The sequence below is a fragment of the Mirounga leonina genome, unplaced genomic scaffold (assembly GCF_011800145.1).
Source record: "Mirounga leonina isolate KUSES-001 unplaced genomic scaffold, KU_Mleo_1.0 Mir_173, whole genome shotgun sequence".
NCBI lineage: Eukaryota > Metazoa > Chordata > Mammalia > Carnivora > Phocidae > Mirounga > Mirounga leonina.
The window spans coordinates 76,374-102,892 of record NW_023270447.1 but is presented as its reverse complement, the minus strand read 5'-3'; the positions used below and the strand labels follow the sequence as shown (position 1 = coordinate 102,892).

The window sequence follows — 26,519 nt, the reverse complement described above, 5'->3', positions numbered from 1 at the left end:
ATCAGAATCTTGGCAGGTTGCTTCAGGAAGAGCATAACCAACCCTGAACATAAGTATGGTTATTTGAAAAGATACTAGATTTTGTGCCAAGTTAAACTATGCAGATATTAAGGAATGATGGGTTACATTAATAATGAGAAACCCAACTAATGCTTGTCTTTGATTAGACCTTCCTTTTCTACCAATAATGTAGGTGATAACTTGTTTTAATGTCCATTCACTCCTAGAAAATCTTTATAATGACTTAAATAAAATATAGTCTGGAAGATAACTTGTTTTAATATCCATTCACTCCTAGAAAATCTTTATAATGACTTAAATAAAATATAGTCTGATACAAAGACGTGAACCCAGTTGATATGCAGAAAATGCTTACTAATAATGATGGAAAATGCATACCTTTCTGTATATTTTCATGTATAAGCAACAGCATTTGTTCTGCTATTGCTGAATTATTATTTTATTAGTAGGCCATGGCTTTGTACTGCTTGCTAAAACTTAAACTCTGTTCACTGGTTTGAAATTTGAAGGCCATACACTAGGTTCTAAAATGGAATTTACTTTTTCATAAATCAGTCCAAAAACAGTCTAGTACATTTGCATTTTCCACTATCTTTCTGAGGTATATTACTGATTAGAAATATAAGAGAACCGTCTAGTTAGTTTTTTTTTTTTTCCCCTTTTGTCCAGTTCGTAATTAAGCTCATTTGGTCAACCTAGGGCATTTTGAAAATATTCTGTAGAAAGAAGTCTAATCTCTTAGAAAAGTAATTGAATTAAAATCTTTTCTAGTCACATTCTTAGTTGTAGATAGATTTTATATGTGAGTTTATTTTTATATTTAGACAATATTTTCCCATGGTAGACTATTAAAACAGTACAGGAGCATATAAAGTGGAAAAATAACAGTTCCTTTGTTCCACCTAAGGAAAATCCACTGTTAACCATTTCTTGTGTGTACTTCTTGAAGTTCTACACACCATATCTATTTTTTCCTTTGAAATGCACATGTGCCTGCACATACACGAAGCCATACTGTGTACCATGTGTAAATAAATGTGTTATTCTTGGGGCGCCTGGGTGGCTCAGTCAGTTGAGCGACTGCCTTCAGCTCAGGTCATGATCCTGGAGCCCCGCATAGTATCGGACTCCCTGCTCGGTGGGGAGTCTGCTTCTCCCTTTTCCTCTGCTCCTCGCTGCTTTATTTATCTTAAATAAATAAAATCTTAAAAAAATGTGTTATTCTTTTTTACTGGCTGCAGAAATTTCTATTGTATGGAACTTTAATAAGGTATTTAAGTGATCCCATTTTAATAAACATTTAGATTTTATTTTGTGATTTTGCTATTCCAGTAAATTCCTGGTAGATACCGCTTCATAATTATGTGGCCGTATATAGAATAGATCCATAGAGGTATCACTGGGTAATTATAAAACATCAAATCTTGTGGTATAGGTATGTACTTTAATAACTTGACCAAATGTTTGGTGGATTGCCTTGTTTTGGAATCTTTCTCATAAAATTGGAATTCATAAGCAATATTTAGTTTACTACTTTTAAGTTAATGTAGGGGAGTAGTTCCAATTAATTAAGGTTTTACCTTGGGAAATGGATTGTGTCTGCATATATAATAGATAAATACTCAGAAGAAGTGACAGTGCTTGACCATCACTGTATTTCAATCCAGTAATAAGTTATTATATACATACTCATTTGTATGCTAAGCATTTGATATATATTCTTTTAATTTCCTGAGCAGTTGAGTGAGATTGGTACAGTGTTCTTATTTAATGTTAGAAGAGACTGATGATTAGAGAGGTTGAATGCTTTGCCCAAGGCCCCAGAACTGGCCACATGGAAACTATTCTTAAATGTAACTGTCCATTGAACATTACATCAGAAACTAACTATGTACTGTATGTTGGCTAATTGAATTTAAATAAAAAAAAATGTAACTGTAGGATTCCTATTTCCTGTTTTGTCGTTGTATTCCTTCCAATAAAACAATATTTTCAGTCATTAAGAACCCAGTGAAAATATAATGGAAGAAAATAAAACCTGCCTCTGATTCTTGAAATGAAAGCTGCCATCTTCCTACCACCTCCAACTTTTTGGATTCATGTAAAAAGTGTTGTACAGTGTATTACAAATAAATAGAGTAAATTAAGGAGAGAAAATTTAATTTGGAATCACATTATGCTTCATGCTATAATAAAATCTCGTTTATCCTAAAGATAATTTACCCAATATCTCTAGCCATCTCTTATTCAACCGAAAAACAGAAATGCTTCCAGGAACCACCCAGGTGCCCCTGACCTTTCTTTTGTGAACAGGAATCCCTGTCTTGGGTTCCTGGGTAGCTCAGTCGGTTGACCAGCCAACTCTTGATTTTGGCTCAGGTCATGATCTCGATTGTGGGATCGAGCCTCTCACCAGGCTCCATGCTCAGTGCAGCCTCTTGCCAGGCTCCATGCTGGAGATTTTCTCTCTCCCTCTGTGCCCCCCCCCCCCCCCCCCCCCCCCTAAAAAAAAAAAAAACAAAAGGGCAAATTACGCTGGATAAATATGTAAAGCATTGACATACCTAAACTGTTGGATATGATATGTTCTTAACTTTTAACTTTTGTGAAGGGCCCTTTTCACTGAAGTATTGTTATTGTTGAAGTTCACAGCATAGTCTATTTAGTGTTGCAGATTCTCAAAAATGAAAAAGATTGATGGTGACTCAAAAGTGTACACATGTGACTGGGCAGAAGAAAACCTCTGTATCTGTGTTGCTGTAGGACTTTTTTGCAATTAGCTTGCAGATTTTGATTCCCCTCCTCAGAGTGTTGTGATTGCTCTGTACATTCTATAAATTATTTACACCCTGATGCTACTAAGTGACTACATTAATGGCACGTCTGACTCCACATGATATCAAGAACTTTAATAATTCATTACTTATTACAGCTACATCCCTGTAAGTTAGCATGCGTGGGAGCGGAGTTTACAACACATTGAGATAAGGCCTTCTCTGAGATCTTTACTCTCCAAGCATCATGTCCATAAATATTCAGATATTAGTGGTGTTTAAAAATAAAGGATTATTGACTGTTACAAAGCTAGACTCTTAGGTTTTGTTTATCAAGCATTAGATTACTTCAAGTTTTTCAGTACATTTTAGGGATATTCAAGTTGAAAATATTTGGAAGACAGTTCTCCATTTCAGGACTTTCGCTTAAAAAAAAAACCCAAAACCTGACAAACCAGCATTAGCTTATGCAAATTAAATGGAATTAATGCTTTGCCACTGGGAAGAATGGTGAGAGACTTTAAGTATCCAAATTCTTAATCTAAGAGTTTTATTTATTTTTAAAAGATTTTATTTATTTGACAGAGACACAGCGAGAGAGGGAACACAAGCAGGGGGAGTGGGAGAGGGAGAAGCAGGCTTCCCGCGGAGCAGGGAGCCCGATGTGGGGCTCGATGTGGGGCTCGATCCCAGGACCTTGGGATCATAACCTGAGCCGAAGGCAGACGCTTAACGACTGAGCCACCCAGGCACCCCAGTCTAAGAGTTTTACATCTGATAGTCAAAGTCTTCCAGTCTTAGTCTTCTTCAGCCTTTTTGAAGTTCTTTATTATTTTTTTATTTTTTATTTTTATTTTTTAAAGATTTTATTTATTAGAGAGAGAGAGAGTGAGAGAGCACGAGAGGGGAGAGGGTCAGAGGGAGAAGCAGACTCCCTGCTGAGCAGGGAGCCTGATGCAGGACTCAGTCCCGGGACTCTGGGATCATGACCTGAGCGTAAGGCATTCATTTAACCAACTGAGCCACCTAGGCACCCTTTATTTTTTATTTTTTAAAGATTTTATTTATTAGAGAACACACATGAGAGAGCACAAGTAGGGGGACCAGCTGTGGGAGAGGGAGAAGCAGGCTACCCTCTGAGCAGGGAGCCTGACGAGGGCCTCAGTCCCAGGACCTCGAGATCACAACCGGAGCTGAAGGCAGACGCTTAACCGACTGAGCCACCCAGGCGCCCCTTGAAGTACTTAAAAAAAAAAAAAAAAAAAGAGGAAGGGCATGGTTATGGAAAGCAAGGGTGTGTCTGTGCACTCCCATATATGCACATGTCATGATTAAATTCCAGAGGGAAATTTAGGTATAAAAGAATGCATACATTTCTAGGGAGGAGGGGGAATGGTTAAGTCAATGTTGAATCTATCTTTAGTTTTCCAGTGACTCTGAGTACTTAAATACTGCTTTCCAAAAAGACAAAAAGGTTACTAAAGTTGACAATTTGTAACCCTAGTACTTAGCACAGGGCCTGGCACATGGTTCAGTAAATGTTTATTGCATGACTAGCTGATGATCAGATCAATCCATATAATTTTAGACACCTGGTATTTTGATAACTCAAACAACTATACAGATTTTTACTATAGTAGTTTCCCTTCCCCCATATTCACAGGAGATACATTCTGAGACTCCCAGCGGATGCCTGAAACCATAGATAGCATTGAACCCTATATATACTATGTTTTTTCTTATACATACCTATGATAAGGTTTAATTTATAAATTAGGCACCATACAAGACATTAACAGCAATAATAAAAAACAATTATAACCATATACGGTAATAGTTATATGAAAGTGGTCTCTCTCTCAAAACACCTTACCATACTGTACTCACCCTTCTTTTCTTGTGATGATCAAATGCCCATGTGATGATCAAATGCCCATGTGATGAGATGAAGTAAAGTGAATGATGTAGGCGTTGTGACCTAGCGTTAGGATCATCTGCTTCCAGAGCAGGGTTGACTGTGAGCAATTGAAACCATAGAAAGCCAAACTGTGGATAAGGGGGAGTGGGGGAACTACCGTAGTTGCTTTCTATGATAGTGCTACTTTGGGAGTGTATTGTAGTTCACTGTTAGTGTTTTTATTTATTTATTTATTTATTTGTTTAAAGATTTTATTTATTTATTTGACAGAGAAAGACACAGTGAGAGAGGGAACACAAGCAGGGGGAGTGGGAGAGGGAGAAGCAGACTCCCTGCCGAGCAGGGAGCCCGATGCGGGACTCGATCCAGGGACTCCAGGATCATGACCTGAGCCGAAGGCAGTCGCTTAACCGACTGAGCCACCCAGGCGCCCTCACTGTTAGTGTTTTAAAATGCCACCTAATGTGGATATGGGGTTCTGATCTCTGAGGCATATATTCTTTTTTTTTTTTTTGTCCATAATCAAAACTTTATTGAAAAACTGAGACCAGGGGCTCCTGGGTGGCTCAGTCGTTAAGCTCTGCCTTCGGCTCAGGTCATGATCCCAGGGTCCTGGGATCGAGCCCCGCATCGCGCTCCCTCCACGGGAGGCCTGCTTCTCCCTCTCCCACTCCCCCTGCTTGTGTTCCCTCTCTCACTATGTCTCTCTCTGTCAAATAAATAAAATCTAAAAAAAAGAAAAACTGGGACCAAAATAGATCACCATTGTGTACCTTACAAAATTAAACATAATTACATTATTTTGGTAGATTAACTGGAATTGCTGAACTGATGAGGCTTTCTGCAGTACAACACAAATTCAGGAGGTTGTGTGGATCATTAGTGTTGCTTTCTTCTCAATGAAGAACACCCCTCTGTGAGTCTGACCTTTCCTCCTGTTGGCTGGCACAACACTGTTGAACAGCCTACCCAAGTAACCACCATCTGAGCATGGCTGAGCACCGCGGTGATCTTGTAACAACGTGGACATTTTACTTCCATAAAATAGGAATATGGGCTTTGAACTAGCTGTTTCTTTTTATGTTTTCTCTTTTCCTCTTCCAAGGACGGGTGTAGTAAATCTCTAGCCAAAAGCCTGTTAATTCTTTATCGAGTGCAGACAGTCTGATCTCTGAGGCAACACCCCTAGTGAGCAGCACGCGATTGGGCTTGCAGCACTGGAGGCATATGTTCTTAAGACAGCGTTATCCTGTCGAGAGGCTCCAAAGTCTTTCCAGTATCCTTTGGGTTCTGTCAGAAAGCCTTTAGAGGGGCGCCTTTGTGGCTCAGTTGTTAAGCGTCTGCCTTCGGCTCAGGTCATGATCCCAGGGTCCTGGGATCGAGCCCTGCATCGGGCTCCCTGCTCCTCGGAGAGCCTGCTTCTCCCTCTCCCACTCCCCCTGCTTGTGTTTCCTCTCTCGCTGTGTCTCTGTCAAATAAATAAATAAAAATCTGTAAAAAAAAAAAAAAAAGCCTTTAGAGGTTCTTCAAAGAGATAGAGAAAATCGTACCCTTTCCCCCAGTAGAGACACTGGACAGTTTTCACTGATACTTAATACAAAGTAGGTTATACCATGTGTAAGGTGAGTTAACTTGATTGCTTTAGATTTCTTTAATAATAGTTTTCTTTAAAAGTGATTATCTGGTCATTGACATCCATGAGAGAACTGTAGATGATTATGGTCAAGAGTTACATTGCCAGAGAGATTAGGGTTTGGGAAGGCATTAGAAGCACTGTTATGATTAAAATGAAAGCTCTTAATCTGTAGAAGGGAAGAAGTGAAATTTTAGCAAGCATCAGCTATGGAATTAAATCATACTATGCTAGCCTGCTACATAGATGATAGTTGCCAGACCAGCCACCTTGGAGCAGAATGTGGACTATAGAACTTAAATTACAAGAGCTGAATTTTAGTTGAAATGCCACAATAAGTCTCTTTTCACTTGTATAAAATCCAGTGTTGTTTACTAGCAAGTGTGAGCGGATGAAAGCATCTGAATATAAGGTTTTTATGTGGAGCAAATTCCTATTTTTATCTCTCAAATTTCCCAGTGCATACCCCTCCCTAGTCATGAGTTTTCTTGAGCTGATACCTGGTGCCAGGTATCTTGGAATAAAGGTGTTAGAACTGTTGTGGAAAAGGGATGGTTTCATCTGGCTTTAGTTATCTTATAGTGTAAGTTAAGCTCCTAAATGAAAGTGGCTAAGTTTTACAGATGGACAGACATGAATCTGGCTGAGAGCAAACTGTTCTCTGATAGAGACATCACTCAGACCTGCATGCATCTGTCAGCTGCTCGTGGTGGCGCAGTGAGACACAGTGATCCGTTACGTTTCTCTAGTGTGCCCCTATTGCTAGCCATATTGTAACGTTTAATACGTCACTTGGGCAGACAGCTTGTGTGGGCTGGATTCCACTTCAGCCTTGTAAAGATGCCAGGAAACATCAAGGTGAATTTTTAAAGCCTATTTAAATATTTAGACTCATGACTAATTTCAGTGAAATCTCTGCTATATCTAACAAAGTGCTTGCTAGAAGTGAGATGGAATTTCAAGTTTATGGCTTCCTCACTTACTAGCTACAATCCAACTACCTTGGATTGACAAATTATTAATCTCTCTGCCTGTTTCTGTCTTAGGCAAGTGAGGACTGTAAAAGTATTTGCCTCATAAGGTAGTGTGTGGATTTAGGCAGTTAATATGTATAAAGTGCATAGAAGAGTGCCTGACCATCAATCATCATCATTAACATAATTTGGAGATGGATTTTTCTTCCCCAAAGCTAGATTGCTTTTTTTAGGAAGACCGTATCTCTGTTGAGGATATGGTCAACCTCATTTCTAATATAGAAGCTCACTATCTTGACTTGTGAAATCGATCTTCTTTTATCTACTGCTAAAGTATAATGCAGTACATTACAATATTATATATTACAATATGTTATGTAGTATGTTACTTCAAAAAGTATATTTTTTTCAAAAATATATACAGTGTAGTCCATTACAATAAAAGTATAAGATAATCACTAAAAGGGATGAAAGAACTCTTTAATATTGCTGTGGAATGGTCTACCCAGATGTATTATTAAGCGAAAAGACTAAGGGCAAATTAGTGTGTAAATTATTCTACCATTTTTGTAAAATTTTGCTGGTGCATGCATAAAATATCTGGCAGGCTGCACAAGAAATGGTGTATTTTCATTTGTTGCTTTTGGGGAGGGAAATCGTATGACTGACAGGATGGGAGATTTAAACTTTATTTCTTTTTATACTTTCTGATTATTGAACCATGTGAATATATTCCCTAGTTAAAAAAAAACCCTCATATAAATGAAGAAAAAGTTAAAATAGCTATTTTAAAATCTAGGTATTTATTCATGCTTTGTAAACATTTCTTCTTTTTGTGTGTACTATTCAAATTCACATTTGATAGGGCTTTTAGATTATGTTTTAGTTTTTTTTTTTTTCTTTAAGTCTCTTTTCCAACACTAAATTAAGAATGATCTTTCGTCCTCCATTAGGGATCTGAGTCATAATCGGTTGTCTAACTGGAACATCAGCTTGGAATCTCAAACATTACAAGAAGTGTAAGTTATTTTTATTTGTTTAAATTAAACTCTTAGGGTGGATTTGATGAATTATGAATTTGAGGATGTTTAATCCAGAAATGCTGTCAAAAAAAATTTTTTTTTAAGATTTTATTTATTTATTTGAGACAGATAGAATGAGAGACAGAGAGCAGGAGAGGGAGGAGGGTCAGAGGGAGAAGCAGACTCCCCGCTGAGCAGCGAGCCCGATGCGGGATGCGGGACTCGATCCCGGGACTCCAGGATCATGACCTGAGCCGAAGGCAGTCGCTTAACCAACTGAGCCACCCAGGCGCCCTGCTGTCAAAAAATTGACGGAAAAAATTGCAAAGATATTGTTTAAAAACCTAAACTGTTGTCTTTGGCTTTGCTACTGTTACAGACTCCCCGGGCATTGCGCCATTAGGTTGGTGATTAGTTGCAAACTGTGTAGAAATATTATTCTATCTACTTTCTTGGGATCAAAAGTAAGATTTTTTCCCCCCTTTTCAGAGTAAATAATTTTGCTTGTTTTTTGCCAGTTTCAGCCAATGAAATTCTCTGTTGTGTAAATTTTTTTATGTCTTGACTTGTCTAAGATACAAGCATCATGTCTAAAGCAGAGTAACGTGGGGGTACCTGGGTGGTTAAGTGTCTGACTCTTGATCTCAGGTAGCTATCATTATCTATCCCCAGCGTGGAGCCTACTTAAAAAAATAAGATTTACGTGAAATGAGTGTTTTTGTATTGTCTGTAATGTGGTGGTTAATATAGTTCAATTTCCACTTCACTAAAGTTTTTCCTTTAATACTGAGATGTATTAGTATGTATTTTTTGGAGGCAATTTTCTAAAATACTACTAGTATCAGTTACTGCATTGTGATGTTTTTTTCAGAGGCACAACTATTGAGGCCTGTTTGCCTGTATGCTAAAACGCCAGAACCTTCAGATTTATTTTTCTTTTTAACTTCTTGCTGACAGGGGTAACTTCTTCATGTCTCATTGTCCTTGAATTCCCTCTGTCTCTGCTCCAAATTGACTGGTTTTGATCTGCTGTGCACTGAATAAATAAATTGACAAGCTTATTTGGCTAAAAGAGTAGACACCGAAGAAAGTGGGAAATGCATGAGCTTTATGACATGGACTTTGTAACTTTGGCTGTTTTCTGGGAGGCCTTTTACTTCTGGTTTCTGTAGTCTAGGTTATTGAGGTTGTTTAGTGATTGAAAACCATGTTAATGAAATGTGATTATATTAGATTTGCTACTAAAACATTGGAGACATTATGTTTAAAGAGCTGCTAGGATCAGAGGGTGACATATCATGTCATCTGTAAAATTAATGATAGGTTCCATCTCTCAGGCAGATTCATCTGTTGGATTCAAACAACCCTCTCTAACTCTGAATAACTTAAAAAATATATGTGTGTGTGTATTTTAAAAATTTACTTGATTTATAATTTTTTATCTTATTTACTATAAATGTATAAGGAGATATGGATAGGTTAATTATTTCTTCTTTAAGAAGGACTGAAATTAGCTGTCAGAAAGCAAACTATTCAAGAACATTGCTGAGATTAAAGATACTTGATGTGCAAAATAGTGTTATCAATCATAGATCTACATCATGAAAAAACATTTCTTATTAAAATCTTTAATTTCTCAGTATAATGCATTTAGTCTAATTCATTCTGAGTCATCTGCCTTTTTCAAATTTGGCACCTATCCTAAAGAATAATTATTAGCCAGAAACCAGAACTCAAGAGGCAACATTTCCCCCTCTAAACTTTGAAATCTGTTTTTCCCCTTTGCCTAGGAAAATGAATTATAATGAGCTAACAGAAATCCCATATTTTGGAGAACCAACCTCTAATATTACTCTACTCTCACTGTAAGTAAATCAGATTTCATATCTTTTAAATTATGAATAGTACAGTTTTTAAATTTAATTTTTGTTTTTGGTACCCTTATTGTTGATCCTAATTATTTAACATCCTCATGGCCTGGGGTGGGTCTCTGGCAGTAGCTTCATTACAGTCTTTTTTTTTTTTAGAGTCCATAATATAATCCCAGAAATAAACGCAGAAGCGTTTCAGTTTTACCCTGCCCTCGAGAATTTAGATCTCAGTTCAAATACAATATCAGAAATCAAGACATCTTCATTTCCTCGAATGCAGCTTAAATACCTGTAAGTAGTTTAAACTAGATTTATTTTAAAGTGTATGTTTATTTATTGATACTTATCTTCCCAGAAATCTCTGTTATTTATTGTGATTTTGATATGCTTATGAGAAGCAAATCTGGAGTCAGTTTTTTGGGTTGTTTTTTCTCTCCTATTGTCAGAAAATATTAAGTATCCAGGGTAATTTTTGAGGTTTAATTCTGGGTGTGTTTTACTAACAGTTTTGTAAAATGTAAATAGGATTGGTTTGTTAAAACAGTGGCTTATCCTATATAATGATAATCAGCATGTGTGCTAGTGTTTTTCAAAGCATATTCATACTTACTGTTTGAACCTAAATGAAGTAGGTATTATCCTTATTTTGTAGTTGAAGAAACAGAACAGTTCAATGATTTGTAAAGTTGGGTATAGTTGCTAAGTGGTAGAGCTGGGCTCACTCATAGCCTTTGGGGTAGCTGTCAGGTGGTAGAATATTTTGTTTCACTAAATTTTTTTGTTATCTTGTTCATTTTAGAAATTTGAGTAATAATAGGATAACCATCTTGGAGGCTGGTTGCTTTGATAATTTATCCAGTTCCTTACTAGTGGTAAAGTTAAACAGGAACAGAATCAGCATGATTCCACCCAAGATTTTCAAGCTACCTCACCTCCAGTTCTTGTGAGTAACTAAATAGATGGATTTTAAGAAGATTGTTTTTTCTTTTAAATTATTTTAATTATTATTAGAGCAAATCAGCAAATGTCTGACTGGAAAACTACTTTTGTTAAAGGGAACTTAAAAGAAATAGGATTAAAGTGGTGGAAGGTCTGACATTCCAAGGGCTTGACTCCTTAAGATCTTTGAAGATGCAGCGGAATGGTATTAGCAAACTTAAGGATGGAGCTTTTTTTGGCTTGGATAACATGGAAGAATTGTAAGTACTATGAACTAGAATAGAATGTTGTTAGGAAAGGGGTCAGCCTGGGACTTAGTGCCAAACGGCTAGGGTAGTTGATTTAATTATATGCAAGTACATTAGTTCTTTCTCCCTTCTCTGATGTGAAATAAGTGTATACAAAGCTCTTTAAGCTTTGTTATCAAACTGGTATTTTTTTCATCATTCTTACAAACATTTTGTGTAGGGGCGCCTGGGTGGCTCAGTTAATCATCTGACTCTTGATCTCAGGGTCGTGAGTTCAAGCCCTACGTTGGGCCTCACACTGGGCATGGAGCCTACTTAAAAAACAAAACAAAACATTTTGTCTAAAAATCTTATATTTTCTTAATGTTTGGAGCTGATGAAAATTATCAGGATTTACCTCAAACAGGTACATCAAACTTCTTAGTGTGTTGATTTTATAGATCTGATGTTTTAGACAGTCTTACTACCTTCTAGCAATAAATTTTAAGTAGAGTATACTTACTGGATAGAATTTGTTGGCTCACTTGTATTGAGTGAAAGTATATGCCTCTCTGAGCAAGACCTCATGAAGAGTTTTGGAATCTTCTTGTTGCAATGCCTTGTTTGGAAGCCTATTTTCTCCTTTCTTTCTCTAATTCTGCAGAGAACTGGAGCATAATAACCTTACAGAAGTGAACAAGGGGTGGTTGTATGGCTTGCGAATGTTACAACAGCTCTCTGTGAGCCAGAACGCTGTTGAAAGAATCAGCCCTGATGCATGGGAGTTCTGCCAAAGACTATCTGAACTGTGAGTGTTGGCTGGCATTTCCGTGGCGGCTGGGAGACCAGAGTAGGTTGGAATAAATCACTCTCATAGCCAATAATGAGATCTAACATCCCTCTTTATTAGAAGTTTGTTGAAAACTCTAAATTTAACATGTAAATAGAATGAGAATAGGAAAGTTGAATTAAAATACAATGAATTCCTTACCTTCCATGTTTCCTGTTTTTAGTGATTTGTCCTCTAACCAGTTGACCCGCTTGGATGAATCTGCCTTTGTGGGTCTGAGCTTACTGGAGAGACTGAATTTAGGGGACAACAGAGTCACTCACATTGCTGATGGTGTATTTAGGTTTCTTTCCAATCTTCAGACACTGTAAGTACATCTGTCCTTTTTTTTAAAAACAGTAAAGTAAATAAGGGCACCTGAGTGCTCAGTTGGTTAAGTGTCTAACCTCGGCTCTGCTCATGATCTCAGGGTCCTGGGATCGAGCCCTGCATTGGGCTCCCCGCTCAGCAGGGAGTCTGCTTGTCCCTCTGCCCCTCCCCTCGCTCGTTCTCTCTCTCTCTAATAAATAAATACAATCTTTAAAAAAAAAAATAGTAAAGCAAATTAAAACTGCTAATCAAGCTACACATTTACGTTTATGTTAATATTTTGCAGTTCTTCTTCTATCTTATACTTTGGGGCAAGACAGTCTTATTTGTCTCTATCCCCGCACATAAATCTTATTTATCTTTAGCCAGTTCAATTTGTACTTTAATTCTGAATTTAATCAAATAAACAAAGCATCTCTTACTGTGCCAGTTACTGTGGAATAAAACACAGTTGCTAGTCAAGAATGCATATTTTCTTGTTCCTCTGACCTTGAACTACTATCAGAAAACCGCTACTTCTCATTCAGCAGGATACAGGATGTGTAGTGGGAGCAGCTCTGGCAGGAGCGCTGTTCTTTTCTTTTTTTTAGATTTAATTTATTTGACAGAGAGAGACACAGCGAGAGAGGGAACACAAGCAGAGGGAGGGGAGAGTGAGAAGCAGGCTTCCCGCAGAGCAGGGAGCCCGATGCGGGGCTCGATCCCAGGATCCTGGGATCATGACCTGAGCCGAAGGCAGATGCTTAACGACTGAGCCACCCAGGCGCCCCAGGAGCGCTGTTCATTGTTGCTAATTTGCTGCATGACTTAGAACAGAAAAGACTTATATTTATCAATGATCTGATGTGTGTTAGGTGCTTTCAGAATGCTAGGATATTATTGCTCTTTTCCATATCAGGAGGCTGAGGTTCAGAGAGATTAAAATGATTGTTTAAAGTTACACAACTTGTATTCCCAGCTGGTCTTTCATCCAAGTACTGACCAGGCCTGACCCTGTTTAAGTTTCAGAGATCAGACAAAACAGGCACATTCAGGATAAAGTCACACAGCTTGTAAATGTTTGAGCCAGGAGTAGGTCTGTTTGACGCCAAAGCTTATGTGCTTCTTACCATACTGCCAGATGAACAGGATCACTTAACCTTCCCTGAGTGTCATTTTGCGTGTGTCTTCCCCCAGCAGAGGATGGATATAGGAGTAAATGGTTGCTACAGGCAATATCAACTCTAAAATTCTGGGGTCCTGTAAGTTGGATGTTTTACCCTTGTCATGAAACATAATTGAATGAAGAAGTATTTTAATGAAATATAGTGATTTCAAACATAGAGCAGAATAAGAGAAAAAGGCTAGTTAGTAGAATTTGTAGATTCTTAAGGGTCCTGAATAGGGGACTTTTTGGTCATCAGGCTCAGAGTTGATAAATGGTCTCAGAAAAGAGGCAGGCTCCCAACTTTGGGACCTAGCCATCAGTGAGAAAGAAAGCATGATAATTTTGTGAAGGTATGTATACCTGCACAAGTGTGTGTGATTTTTTTTTTTTTTTAACTTAATGAGGTAGTCTTCCTTCAGATTTGGCCTTGAAAAATTAAAAGTGATTTTTTTTTTCTACATTATTAGAAACCTAGAACAGTTCAAACCCAGGAATTTATATCAAATGCAGCTGCAGCCTTTTGGCAGTTCAAAGAATGGCAAGCAGTTTCTTTCAGTATACCACAGATTATTACTTTTAGTATTAACGTTTAGGAAAGTGATTGCAGAAATTAATGATGGTCTAATGCCACAGAGATGGTTAAGGCAGAATTAGGATAAGATCTGAAAAATTCTGGCTTTAGGCCAATACTCCTGCTAGAATATATACTTCTTAACTCCTGTTGGTCAGTGAGTTCTATTTATGCTATACTCTGGAGGAGGGGGGAAAATCTTGGAATGTTGAGTTGTTTCAATGTTTATTCCTTAGTAAAAGGAAATGAACCTGTTAGCTTTCACTTCAAGTAAAGATACAGATAAAGGGGAAGAGTGATCTCTTATCTCTTTACTGTTACATAACCTAAAAATATATTAATAAAAGAGCTTTGTGTTTTATTATGAGATGACTTAAGCAAAAGTGATTAAATATCTATAACTGATACTTCTTCCAGCAGGACACTGTGTGGTGCAACTGCATTTCCTCTGAGAATGCAGCAGTGGATTTTAAAAGATCCATACTTTTCCTTTTAAAAATAGCAGAGTGATCACTCTAGTGCATGGGTGTATCGGTCTTGCTTCCCAGGGGGGTGTGTTTAATTGCTGTCAAACTGTGAAGCTTTATACTGACATTATTCTTTGTTAGCCATTTTAGGCTTAAGGGCCCACGGGAAGGCTTGGGTCACCCAGAAATCCCATTAGTATAAAATCACATTTGTAAGCCATATCCCTTGCGTCTTGAAATCCCGCTTTTTGCAGGACCATGACTATAATTTTTAATATGCTAACAAAATTAGGGGCTATTAGGTAGGAAGGTTAATACTCTTAGCAGGTTGCTTAATTTATTTATCAAGGCCAGCTTAATTCTTTGCTTATGAGAATCAGTTCTTATTTGCTTATTGCAGATACTCTTTAAAAAGAAGAATCGAATCATCTTCATAAATAACTGTTAAAATAAGGATGAAAATTAGCATGCCATTACCAGGATGATATCCTGTGCTATCATGGTCATTTTTAACTAACATAACCTGTCTTTCTCTGACATTTTTGTAGAAACTTAAGAAACAATGAAATTTCATGGGCCATAGAAGATGCTAGTGAAGCTTTTGCTGGACTTACAAGTCTCACTAAATTGTATGTATTTATAATATTTTTGTATGCCTATATGTGTATTTTCAGGAACCAATTGTAAATGTGATTGGATTATGTCTTTTTGCTATGGCTGGAAAGTCACCCTTTTGATTCACCCACTAAAGGAGGAAGCTTTTTGTTTATTAAGTTTTTTGTTTATCAGTGGCTTTAAATTTTTTTAATTTATTTAGTGGTGGGACACTTTCTATTGAAAGGGCTTTCCTATGGGTACTCCAAGAGGTTATTCATAGAACTAGAATTTCTATTCACGTAAAAGAAATGCACGGAGAAACCAGAGTTGAACCAGTATTCTTTTTAATCATATGAGATTTATGGACAGTTTATCTAGAAAGAGAGGAATTCTCTCAAGTAAGATGTTAGATCTTCTCACCTGAGAATTTCTCCAAAGCTTCACACTTGTCTGAATTTCTTTGACCTGATCTTTTGCTAAGAAGGGAGAGATTGGGACTCTAATCCAATTTCTCATATGAAATCTAGCAGTGCATCACCGGTCCTCATGGCTATTCACAGGCACCTTGTTGAGCTCCAGCCTCTTAATAGAGGCCTTCATTCTGTGCTTTGCATTGGTTGGTAATAAAGGTTCACAGCTTTCTTAAAAAATCCATGTTAAACTTATTTTCACTTTTTATAGGTAAATGTTTGATTTAATGAATTAAATTTTGCTTAGTGGAGAGCTTTATTAGAAAGGTCTGTTTGTATTTCAGAATCTTACAAGGAAATCAAATTAAGTCAATTACAAAGAAAGCATTCATTGGTCTTGAATCCCTTGAGCATCTGTAAGTATTTTGCATCCATTTTGCTCAGTATATAAATAATCTTTGCTATTAGCAGAGGTTCTCATGACCATTTAAAGTGTTTATATAATTTAATTGTAGAAATGGTGACCGGTAATGTTTCATTTCTCTTCATTTCAGCGATTTGAACAACAATGCTATAATGTCTATCCAAGAAAATGCTTTTTCTCAGACTCGCTTGAAAGAACTGTACGTAACTTAAGTTTTTTTTTTGTCACCAGTCATTAGATCATTATCCATGCTTGTGCTTTAAGTGTGATGAATGTGACCCATGTGTTTCCAAAAACACACAGTATAGGCAGGAAAAAAAGAAATGTTAATATTCAGTTACTTTAGTGGCTGGATATAATTTTAAAATAACCCAAGATTGAAAAGCCTAGAGTTTGTGGCACCACGACCCTCTGTTTTGCCTGTGCTTACAGTTAAAGAGACCTTAGCATGGCTCCTTGTGCTTTAAGTATATCCTGTTCCTTCCCCCCCCCCCCATTTATTTTTGGATTATTGGAAAAATGTGTTCCCAGTCTCCTTAGATGGGAACCTTAGGGTGGATTACAGTTAAGGTATTAGGTAATTTGTTGGAGATAATTTAGCAGTTTCAGTATCATCAGAGGGAATGTCTCTAATCTGTTTTTTCAAATTACTAAAATGGTCAAACACTGTTAAATAGTTGTATTAGAAAAACACATATTCATGATTTTTAAAAAATTGCTGTTACTGTTTTAGAGATTTCCCAGGGGGAGGGGTGGTTAGTTGGGCATTGGTATTAATTTTATACTCTGGTGATTTGAATATTGAGCCAGTGTTAAGAATCAGTGGACTAAAACAGTTGATCTCGCCTTGCTTAAAAGCCACTCAAAGGACGGACTGTGGACCAGAACTGGTTCATGATGAGATAAGGAGAGAAATTCATAGTAAGCATTTAGAAACTTTTAGAACAATTTGACATTATTGTGACACTTCTGTTGAATTTTATAGAAGTATTAATCTACAACAGATTGGAAATTATAAAACTGGTCCTTCATCACAAGTAGTTTGAGATGCACTAGAAGTTTGTGAGTTCATACTGCCTAGATTTCAAATTTCTGCTCCATTCTTTACAGCTATGTGACACTGGGGAAATTTAGTCTAAGACTCAATTTCCCTTCTCAAAATGGAAGTTGTACCTCCTTCAGAGTTATGTGAGGATAAAACTAGATAATTTGTTTATTCAAGAAATATTTATTATCCTCTGCTACGTAAGGTACTGTCCTAGATGCTAAAAACACAGTAGTGAACAAGACAAAATCTTTATCCTCATAGCATATTACAATAAATTCTAGTAATGAAGTTAAAGAATAAATTAGTAGATATATAATATCTCATCAGGTAATAAGAATTCTGGAGGAAAATAAAGGTGGGTCACAGGTGTGGAGAGTGGCTGGGATTGCTATTTTGGATAAAGTAGTGAGGGAAGGCTTTTTTTTTTTTTGAAGATAATAGCATTTGAGTCTGGACTTTAGGGGCAAAGCATTCAATACTGGGTGAAGAGCATTCCAGGCACAGAAAACAAGTGAAAAGGCCCTGAGGTAGGAGCTTGCTTCTTATGCTTGAAGGACAACGAAGACCTCAGTGTGGCTGGAAGAGAGCAAGAGGAAAAGGGGTTAGGAGGTGAGGTCAGAGAGTTAAGCAGGAACCAGACCACCTAGGACCTAATGAGTCATGAGGACTTTGGATTTTTTTTTTCCTCTAAATACATTAGGAAACTTTGGAAGGTTTTGAGAAGATGCTCAGCATAGAGGCTGGCACATAGTGAAAGTTGAATAACTAATATTAATAAAATAAAAATGTTATGGGAATCAGTTATTTTCTGCCAGACTTTTAAGTGGCTCTTTTTTGGGGGGGGGGGGCGTCAAGATATTTTGAGTTATTTCTCCTGGGCTTAACTTTTTTTTAAAATTAAAATTTAATTAATTAACATAAAATAATGTATTATTGGTTTCAGAGGTTCAGGTTAGTGATTCATCAGTCTTATACGTAGTGCTCATTACATTACATGCCCTCCTTAATGCCCAGCACCCAGCTACCCCATCCCCCTCCCCTCCAGCAACCCTCAGTTTAACTTTTAAGGGCACATCTTAGTGCATATCAGTATTACCCTTTTTTTGCCCATGATAATCTGAGGGCCACCAATAAAGTTTTAATGCTTATGAGAAGAGCTAAGTGTAAAATGTAATTTAGGTAGTAGGTGAAAGCAAATAGTATAGTTTCAGTCTTCAGTCATTTGGTAATTTGAGAATTGGTTTGAACAAACTGCTAATGGAGGAAACTCTAACACACCTTTTTTTTTTTTTTTTAAAGATTATTTATTTGAGAGAGCGAGAATGAGAGAGAGAGAGTACATGAGAGGGGGGAGGGTCAGAGGGAGAAGCAGGCTCCCTGCTGAGCAGGGAGCCCGATGTGGGACTCAATCCCGGGACTCCGGGATCATGACCTGAGCCGAAGGCAGTCGCTTAACCAACTGAGCCACCTAGGCGCCCTCTAACACACCTTTTTTTACTGAGAAATTGTGATTGCTTTTGGTTTACTTTAAATCGAAGTCATATTTACAATACTGTTATTACATCAAGATTTATTAAAATATATCCTTATGCGTTCTGGTATCCTTCACAGTGCTTTTCATAAATATTGGGGGGGAGATGGGAAAGTTGTATGTAAATTTAAAAATATTTTGCATTAAACTTAAATAATCATGGTAGAAACATTAGAAAACATATAGTTAAAGCAAGAAGGAGAGCAAGTCCCCAGATCCCCACTACTCAGAGACAACCACTATTAATATTTTGGTGTATATCTGTCCACACACTTTTTGAGAGAATGCAGGGTATTCTATGAGGTCCTTGGGGGCCGATTGGTTAGCATGTGAGGATAGAAAGATGCAAAAGAAGCAGAAGTAAAGGGAAGTAATGTGAATTCAGTGGTATCTGTGTCCAGGCACTGTGCTAAAGGCTTTATTTAAATTTTTTTGAGGTAGGCATTCTCAAACCCATTTTCCAGAAATAGAAACTGAGATTTTGGAGACATTAAGTATTTTGCCTAAGGTAAGTAGCAGAATTAGGATTAAGTCCATGTCTCGTGAGTCCAGCTTATACCTAAGACAGCATAAATCAGACCACATCACTCCTCTATTCTTAACCTTCCAATGTCTTCCTTCACACACACGGAGAAAATACTTCAAGTTCTCTTCTTAGTTTGTAAAGCATCTGCATGGCCTGGTCTTCCCTGCCCAGCTCCTTGACCTCGTTCCTGTCACTGCCCCCCCCCCCCCCATGTCCCCTCCCTCAGTGTGCTCTAGCCTCAGTGGCCTCCTTGCTTTTCCTCAAGCACCCTGGGCGTGTCTGCCTCAGGGCCTTTGCATACAGTTTCCTATGTATGCGACACTCTTACCTCAGGTCTTTGTGGGATTTGCTCTCTCACTCCTTTCAGGTCTTTGCCCAAATGCCATCTCTTCAAAGAATCTTTCCCTGACCACTTTATCTAAACTAGTAGCTGCCCTCTCTGTATCTTTGCTTAGCTTTGTTTTTCTTGATAACACTTACTTTCTGACATTGTACTTTGCCTTTATTTGTTTATTGCTTGGCTCTAATGAATGTGTAAGTTCTGTGAGGCCCATATCACCACGGCCTAGAACAGTGTCTCGCATATAGTAGACTCAAATATTTGTCTATCAGTGAATGAATATAACCTAAGAATTCTTAAATGCAAAAGGTAACTTTTGGTCTGATTAATTAAAATAACCCTTAGTCAAATAAGGCTTTTGAGATACCATTGAAGACTGAAACTTCTTTGGAATCAGATTTTAGATACTTAAAAACTAGATGAGGATTTTGGTGATGCACACAAAGCAAGTTACAATGTTCTCAAAATCTTTGCTTTTGCTACTTCCAGGTGGATGGGACATTCATGGGGTCATTAGGAGAAAACCTATCTGATTTTTCCGTTATGTTTTATAGCCCTATCGTAGACAACAAATAAAATTTCACTGGTTCCTAGTTTAAGTTAAGCAGTACACATTGCCACAGGACTGAAATGTTTTTGTAATTGTAATGAAATAATTTGAAAATAATTCTTATGGAATTATTGTGGAATATTCTTGTGGAAAATATCTTCTCCACAACAAACATGTCTCTATGCTGCAATGTATATGGTAAGCTTTCCCCCAAACTTTTCTGGGAAAAATTTTAAACTTCAAAATTGAAAGGAAGGTACAGTTAACGTCCACATTCCCTTTACCTAGATTTACTGCTTGTTAACTTTTTGCTAAATTTGTGCTCTGTCTCTCCCTTCCTCCCGTCTCTCTCTCCCTCTCCATCTCTTTCTGTCTCTCTCTTTTCTCTCCACATACACTACTACTTTGCTTAGCCATTTGATAGTAAGTTGCAGGCATCATGACACTTTGCCCCTAAATATCTCAGCATGTATTTCCCAAGAACAAGGGTGTTTTCCTACATATAACCACTATTATCTCATTCAATTAAATTAACATTGATAAAATAATATTACCTGACATGGAGTCCATACTCAGATATCCCCAATGTCAAAAAATGTTCTTTGTAGATATTCCTTCCAATCAAGAGTGATGCACTGCATTTGGTAATGAGTCTAGTCTCCTTTAATCTAAAATAGGTCCCTTACCCTTGTTTTGCCCCTTTTCTTAATGTTTTGGATGACACTGAAATATTTGAGGAATTGAGGCTGGCGGTCTGAATTTGTCTTGTAGTTTGATTCAGGTTGAACATTTTTTGGAGAGAAAAATGCATGGGTGTGCAGCAGGCTTTTAATGGTGAAGAAGCAGAATGAAAAGTAAACGGTATTTCTTTTCTTCTTGGCTTCTGCAGGATTCTGAACACAAGCAGTTTACTCTGTGACTGCCATTTGAAGTGGTTGCTTCAGTGGCTGGTTGATAATAACTTCCAGCATTCTGTGAATGTAAGCTGTGCACACCCTGAATGGCTAGCAGGGCAGAGCATCCTGAACGTGGACCTGAAAGATTTTGTCTGTGGTTTGTATTTTGTTCTAAAATTCTGTATACTACACATTGTCTTTTTAAAATAATTTTATTATTATTTTTTCATCATGATAAGTGTACTCTTCAATCTCCATCGCCTCCTCCCACCCACCTCCCTCCTGGTAACCATCAGTTTGTTCTTTATGGCTAAGAGTCATTTCTTGGTTTGTCTCTCTCTCTCTTTTTTCCTTTGCTCGTTTGTTTTGTTTCTTAAATTCCACATATCAGTGAAATCTTATGATACTTGTCTTTCGCTGTCTGACTTATTTCATTTAGCATTATACTTTCTAGCTCCATCCATGTAATTGCAGATGGTAACATCTCTTTCTTTTTTACGGCTGAATAATATTCCATTTTATGTATATACCACATCTTTATCCATTCATCTATAAATGGACATTTGGGCTACTTCCATAATTTGACTATTGTAAATAATGCTGTAATAAACATAGGGGTCCATGTATCTCTTTCAGTTCCTGTTTTTGTATTCTTCGGGTACTTTGGTACCTGGATTGTAGGGTAGTTCTATTTTTAATTTTTTTAGGAACCTCCATACTATTTTCCACAATGGCTGCATCAGTTTGCATTCCCACCAGCAATGCAGGAGGGTTCCTTTTTTCCACGTCTTCACCAACACTTGTTTCTTGTGTTTTTTATTTTAGCCATTCTGACACACGTAGGGGTGATATCTCATTGTGGTTATGATTTGCATTTCCCTGATGATGAGTGCTGTTGAGCATCTTTTCATTTGTCTTTTGGCCATCTGTCTTTTTTGGAGAAATGTCTGTTCATGTCTTATGCCTATTTTTTTTTTTTTTTAAAGATATTATTTATTTACTTTAGAGAGAGAGTGCATGAGTGGGAGGGGCAGAGGGAGAGAGAATCTCAAGCAGACTCTGCGCTGAATGTACAGACCAATCCGGGGCTTGATCTCACAACCCTGAGATCATGACTTGAGCCGAAACCAAGAGTCAGATGCTCAACTGACTGGGCTACCTAGGCACCCCTGCTCATTTTTAAATTGGATTATTTGTTTTGGCGTATTGTGCTGTATCAGTTCTTTATATATTTTGGATATTAACCCTTTATTGGATATGTCATTTGGAAATATCGTCTCCCATTCTGCAGGTTGCCTTTTAGTTTTGTTGGTTGTTTCCTTTGCTGTGCAGAATTCTTTTTTTTTGTTAGATTTTATTTTTTTTATTTATTAGAGAACAAGAACGTGCACACAAGCAGGGGGAGCGGCAGGCAGGGGGAAAGGGAGAAGCAGGTTCCCCACGGAGCAAGGAGCCTGATGCAGGACTTGGTCCCAGGACCCTGAGATCATGACCTGAGCCAAAGGCAGACACTTAACTGACTGAGCCACACAAGCGTCCCTGTGCAGAAATTTTTTATATTGGTGTAGTCCCAGTAGTTTATTTTTGCTTTTGTTTCTCTTGGCTCAGGAGACATACCTAGAAAAATGTTGCTACAGCTGATGTCAGGAATTACTGCCTCTGTTCTCTTCTAGGATTTTTATGGTTTCAGGTCTCACATTTAGGTCTTTAATCCATTCTGAGTTTGTTTGTGGATGGTGTAAGAAAGTGATCCAGTTTCATTCTTTCACATGTAGCTGACCAGTAGTCCCAGCACCATTTGTTGAAGAGACTTTTTCCAGTTTTATATTCATTTCTCCTTTGTTGAAGATTAATTGACTATATAGTTGTGGGCTTATTTTTGGGTTTTCTGTTATATTCCGTTGAGCTGTGTGTCTGTTTTTATGCCATATTAACTACTACCACTTTGTAGTATGACTTGCAATCTGTAATTGTGATATCTCCAGTTTTGTTATTCTGTCAAGATTGCTTTGGCTACGCGAGGTCTTTTGTGGTTCCATATAAATTTTAGGATTGTGGGGCGCCTGGGTGGCTCAGCCGTTAAGCGTCTGCCTTCGGCTCAGGTCATGATCCCGGGGTCCTGGGATCGAGCCCCGCATCGGGCTCCCTGCTCTGCTGGAAGCCTGCTTCTCCCTCTTCCACTCCCCCTGCTTGTGTTCCGTCTCTCGCTGTGTCTCTCTCTGTCAAATAAATAAATAAAATCTTTAAAAAAAAAAAAAATTTTAGGATTGTTCTAGTTCTGTGAAAATGCTGTTGGTATTTTGATACAGGCATTGCAGTAAATGTGTAGATTGCTTTGGGTAGCATAAACATTTTAACTATATTTGCTCTTCCAATCCATGAATGTGGAAATGTCTTTCCATTTCTTTGCATCATCTTTAACTTCTTTCATCAACGTTTTATAGTTTTAGAGTACAGGTATTTTACCTCTTTGGTTAAATTTATTCCTAGATATTTTATTGGTTTTGGTTTAATTGTGAATGGGATAGTTTTCTTTTTTTTTTTTAAAGATTTTATTTATTTGACAGAGAGAGACACAGCGACAGAGGGAACACAAGCAGGGGGAGTGGGAGAGGGAGAAGCAGGCCCCCCGCGGAGCAGGGAGCCCGATGCGGGGCTCGATCCCAGGACCCCGGGATCATGACCCGAGCCGAAGGCAGACGCTTAACGACTGAGCCACCCAGGCGCCCCATGAGGATAGTTTTCTTAATTTCACTTTCTGCTATTTCATTATTAGTGTATACAAATGCAACAGATACCTGTACATTGATTTTGTTTCTTGCAACCTTATTGAATTCATTTATCAGTTCTAGTTGGGTTTTTTTTGGTGGAGTCTTTAGGGTTTTCTATATATAATATCATGTCATTTGCAAATATTGGAAGTTTTACTTCTTCCTTACCTATACAGATGCTTTTTATTTATGTTGTGTGGTTGCTGTGGCTTAGGACTTCTAGTAACTACTCTGTTGAATAAAAGTGGTGAGAATGGACATCCTTGTCTTGTTCCTGACCTTAGGGGACAAGCTCTCAGTTTTTCACCAGTGAGTATGATGTTGGCTGTGGGTTTTTCATATAAGGCCTTTAGTATGTTGAGATATGTTCCCTCTAGACCTACTTTGTAGAGGATTTTTATCATGAATGGATGTTGTATTTTGTCAGATGCTTTTTCTGCATCGGTTGAAATGATCATATGGTTGCTATCCTTTCTCTTATTGATGGGATGCATCACATTGATTGTTTTGTGCATACTAAACCACACTTGCATCCCAGGAGTAAATCCCGGTTGATTGCGGTGTATGATTTTTTAAAATGTTTTCTTGGGTTCGGTTTGCTAATATTTTGTTGAGGATTTTTGCATCTGTATTCATAAGAGATATTGGCCTGCTCTCTTTTTTTGTAGTGTCTTTATCTGGTTTTGGTATCAGGGTGATATTGGCTTTATGGAATGAATTTGGAAGTTTTCCTTCCTCTTGTATTCTTTGGAATAGTTTGAGAAGAATGGGTATTCACTCTTCTTTAAATGTTTGGTAGAATTCGCCTGTGAATTCGTCTGGTCCTGGACTTTTGTTTTTTGATTATTGATTCAGTTTCATTGCTGGTAATTGGTCTGTTCAAATTTTTTATTTCTTCCTGCTTTAGTTTTGGTAGTTTTAGTTTTCCAGAAATTTATTTCTTATAAGTTGTCTAATTTGTTGATATATAGGTTTTCATAATCTGTTAAAATTATTTATATTTCTATGGTGTTGGTTATTTCTCTTCTTTCATTAGTAATCTTATTTATTTGGGTCCCTTCTCGTTTTTTTTTTAATGAATCTTGCCTAGAGGTTTATCAGTTTTCTTGATCTTTTCAAAGAACCAGCTCCTGGTTTCATTGATCCGTTCTGTTGTTTTTTTAGTTTCTATGTCATTTATTTCTGCTCTTATATTTATTATTTCCTTACTTTTGCTGGGTTTGGGTTTTCTTCTTTTTCTGGCTCCTTTAGATGTAAGGTTAGGTTGTTTGAGATTTTTCTTGCTTCTTGAGATAAGTCTGTATTGCTGTAAACTTCCCTCTTAGAACTACTTTTGTTGTATCCCAAAGATAATGGACTCTGTTTTCATTTTCATTTGTTTTCATGTAATTTTTTATTTCTTCTTTGATTTCTTGGTTGACCCATTCATTGTTTTATTTTTTTAAAGATTTTATTTTGGGGGGACACCTGGATGTCACAGTTGGTTAGGTTTCTGACCTTGGTTTCAGCTCAGGTCATGATCTCAGAGTCCTGAGATCAAGTTCCACATTGGGCTCTGCGCTCTGTGCTTAGTCTGCTGAAAGATTCTCTCTCTCTCCCTCTGCCCTGCCCCCATCCCCCACCCCCTGCATGCACTCACTGTCTCTCAAATAAATACTCAAATAAATAAATCTTTAAAAAGATTTTATTTTTAAGTAATGTCTACACCTAACATGGGGCTCGGACTTAGAACCCTGAGATCAAGAGCCACATGCTCTACCGACCAAGCCAGCCAGGCAGCCCAACCCATTCAGTGGTTTAATAGCATGTTATTTAACCTCCATATATTATGCTCTTTTCCAGATTTTTTTGGTGGTTGATTTCTTTCTAGTTTCATAGCATTGTGGTCAGAAAAGATGCATGGTACACACTAACTATCTTAACAGAATTAAAAAAAATTAAACCAGAATGCTGTCTAACTAGCATATCTGTTTCCATTTCTCTGTGTTCTTTTCTGAAATTTTTATATTTTGTAATTGTGGATTAAATTTTGTATTCTTTGACTTAATATATCATAAGCAGTTTTTTTCCTCTGTGTGTTCTTCAGTGATCATTTTCATTGTCAGTATAATGGCATCTTTATGAATGTAGGCCTTTCCCTTTAGAGGGTTGTTAGCCTTAGAATAGATATCCAGTAAAATTCCTGAATCAAAAATGATTTTCTTTTTGGGGCGCCTGGGTGGCTCAGTCGTTAAGCGTCTGCCTTCGGCTCAGGTCATGATCCCAGGGTCCTGGGATCGAGCCCCGCATCGGGCTCCCTGCTCCGCGGGAAGCCTGCTTCTCCCTCTCCCACTCCCCCTGCTTGTGTTCCCTCTCTCACTGTGTCTCTCTCTCTGTCAAATAAATAAAATAAAATCTTTAAAAAAAAAAAAAAAAGATTTTCTTTTTAAAAAGTACTACATTTTCCAGAAAGATAGCACTTGTTTATGTTGTCACCAACAATGTATGAATGTACCAGTTTCACATTGTTTCTTTTTTTTTTTTTTTTTTTTTTAGATTTTATTTATTTGACACAGAGAGACAGCTAGAGAGGGAACACAGGCGGGGGGAGTGGGAGAGGGAGAAGCAGGCTCCCGGCTGAGCAAGGAGCCCAGTGTGGAGCTAGATCCCAGGACCCCGGGATCACGACCTGAGCTGAAGGCATACGCCTAACACCTGAGCCAC

At 37.6% G+C, this 26,519-nt stretch overlaps 2 protein-coding genes across 7 annotated transcripts in view; one reads left to right on the top strand and one right to left on the bottom strand.

Annotated features, from left to right (window-relative positions):
- Positions 1-26,519, top strand: part of LRIG2 (leucine rich repeats and immunoglobulin like domains 2) — a 62,695-nt gene that overhangs the window by 22,754 nt on the left and 13,422 nt on the right. For all 6 annotated transcript variants that reach the window (XR_004681525.1, XM_035017735.1, XM_035017734.1 and 3 more), the window contains exons 2-12: positions 8,274-8,339; positions 10,133-10,207; positions 10,370-10,504; positions 11,013-11,156; positions 11,269-11,412; positions 12,044-12,187; positions 12,393-12,536; positions 15,272-15,352; positions 16,075-16,146; positions 16,285-16,353; positions 21,039-21,202. Coding sequence is in view for 5 of the 6 variants with exons in the window: in XM_035017735.1 (XP_034873626.1) it covers positions 8,274-8,339; positions 10,133-10,207; positions 10,370-10,504; positions 11,013-11,156; positions 11,269-11,412; positions 12,044-12,187; positions 12,393-12,536; positions 15,272-15,352; positions 16,075-16,146; positions 16,285-16,353; positions 21,039-21,202 (1,238 nt within the window). In the remaining variant the exon portion in view is untranslated. The remainder of the gene's footprint in view (positions 1-8,273; positions 8,340-10,132; positions 10,208-10,369; positions 10,505-11,012; positions 11,157-11,268; positions 11,413-12,043; positions 12,188-12,392; positions 12,537-15,271; positions 15,353-16,074; positions 16,147-16,284; positions 16,354-21,038; positions 21,203-26,519) is intronic.
- On the bottom strand, positions 5,593-6,907 carry LOC118020145 (40S ribosomal protein S27-like). The gene is made up of 2 exons (XM_035020114.1): positions 6,813-6,907; positions 5,593-5,857 (listed from the first exon to the last, which is right to left on the bottom strand). Exons 1-2 carry the CDS (start codon positions 6,905-6,907, stop codon positions 5,593-5,595), a joined length of 360 nt encoding a protein of 119 aa, XP_034876005.1.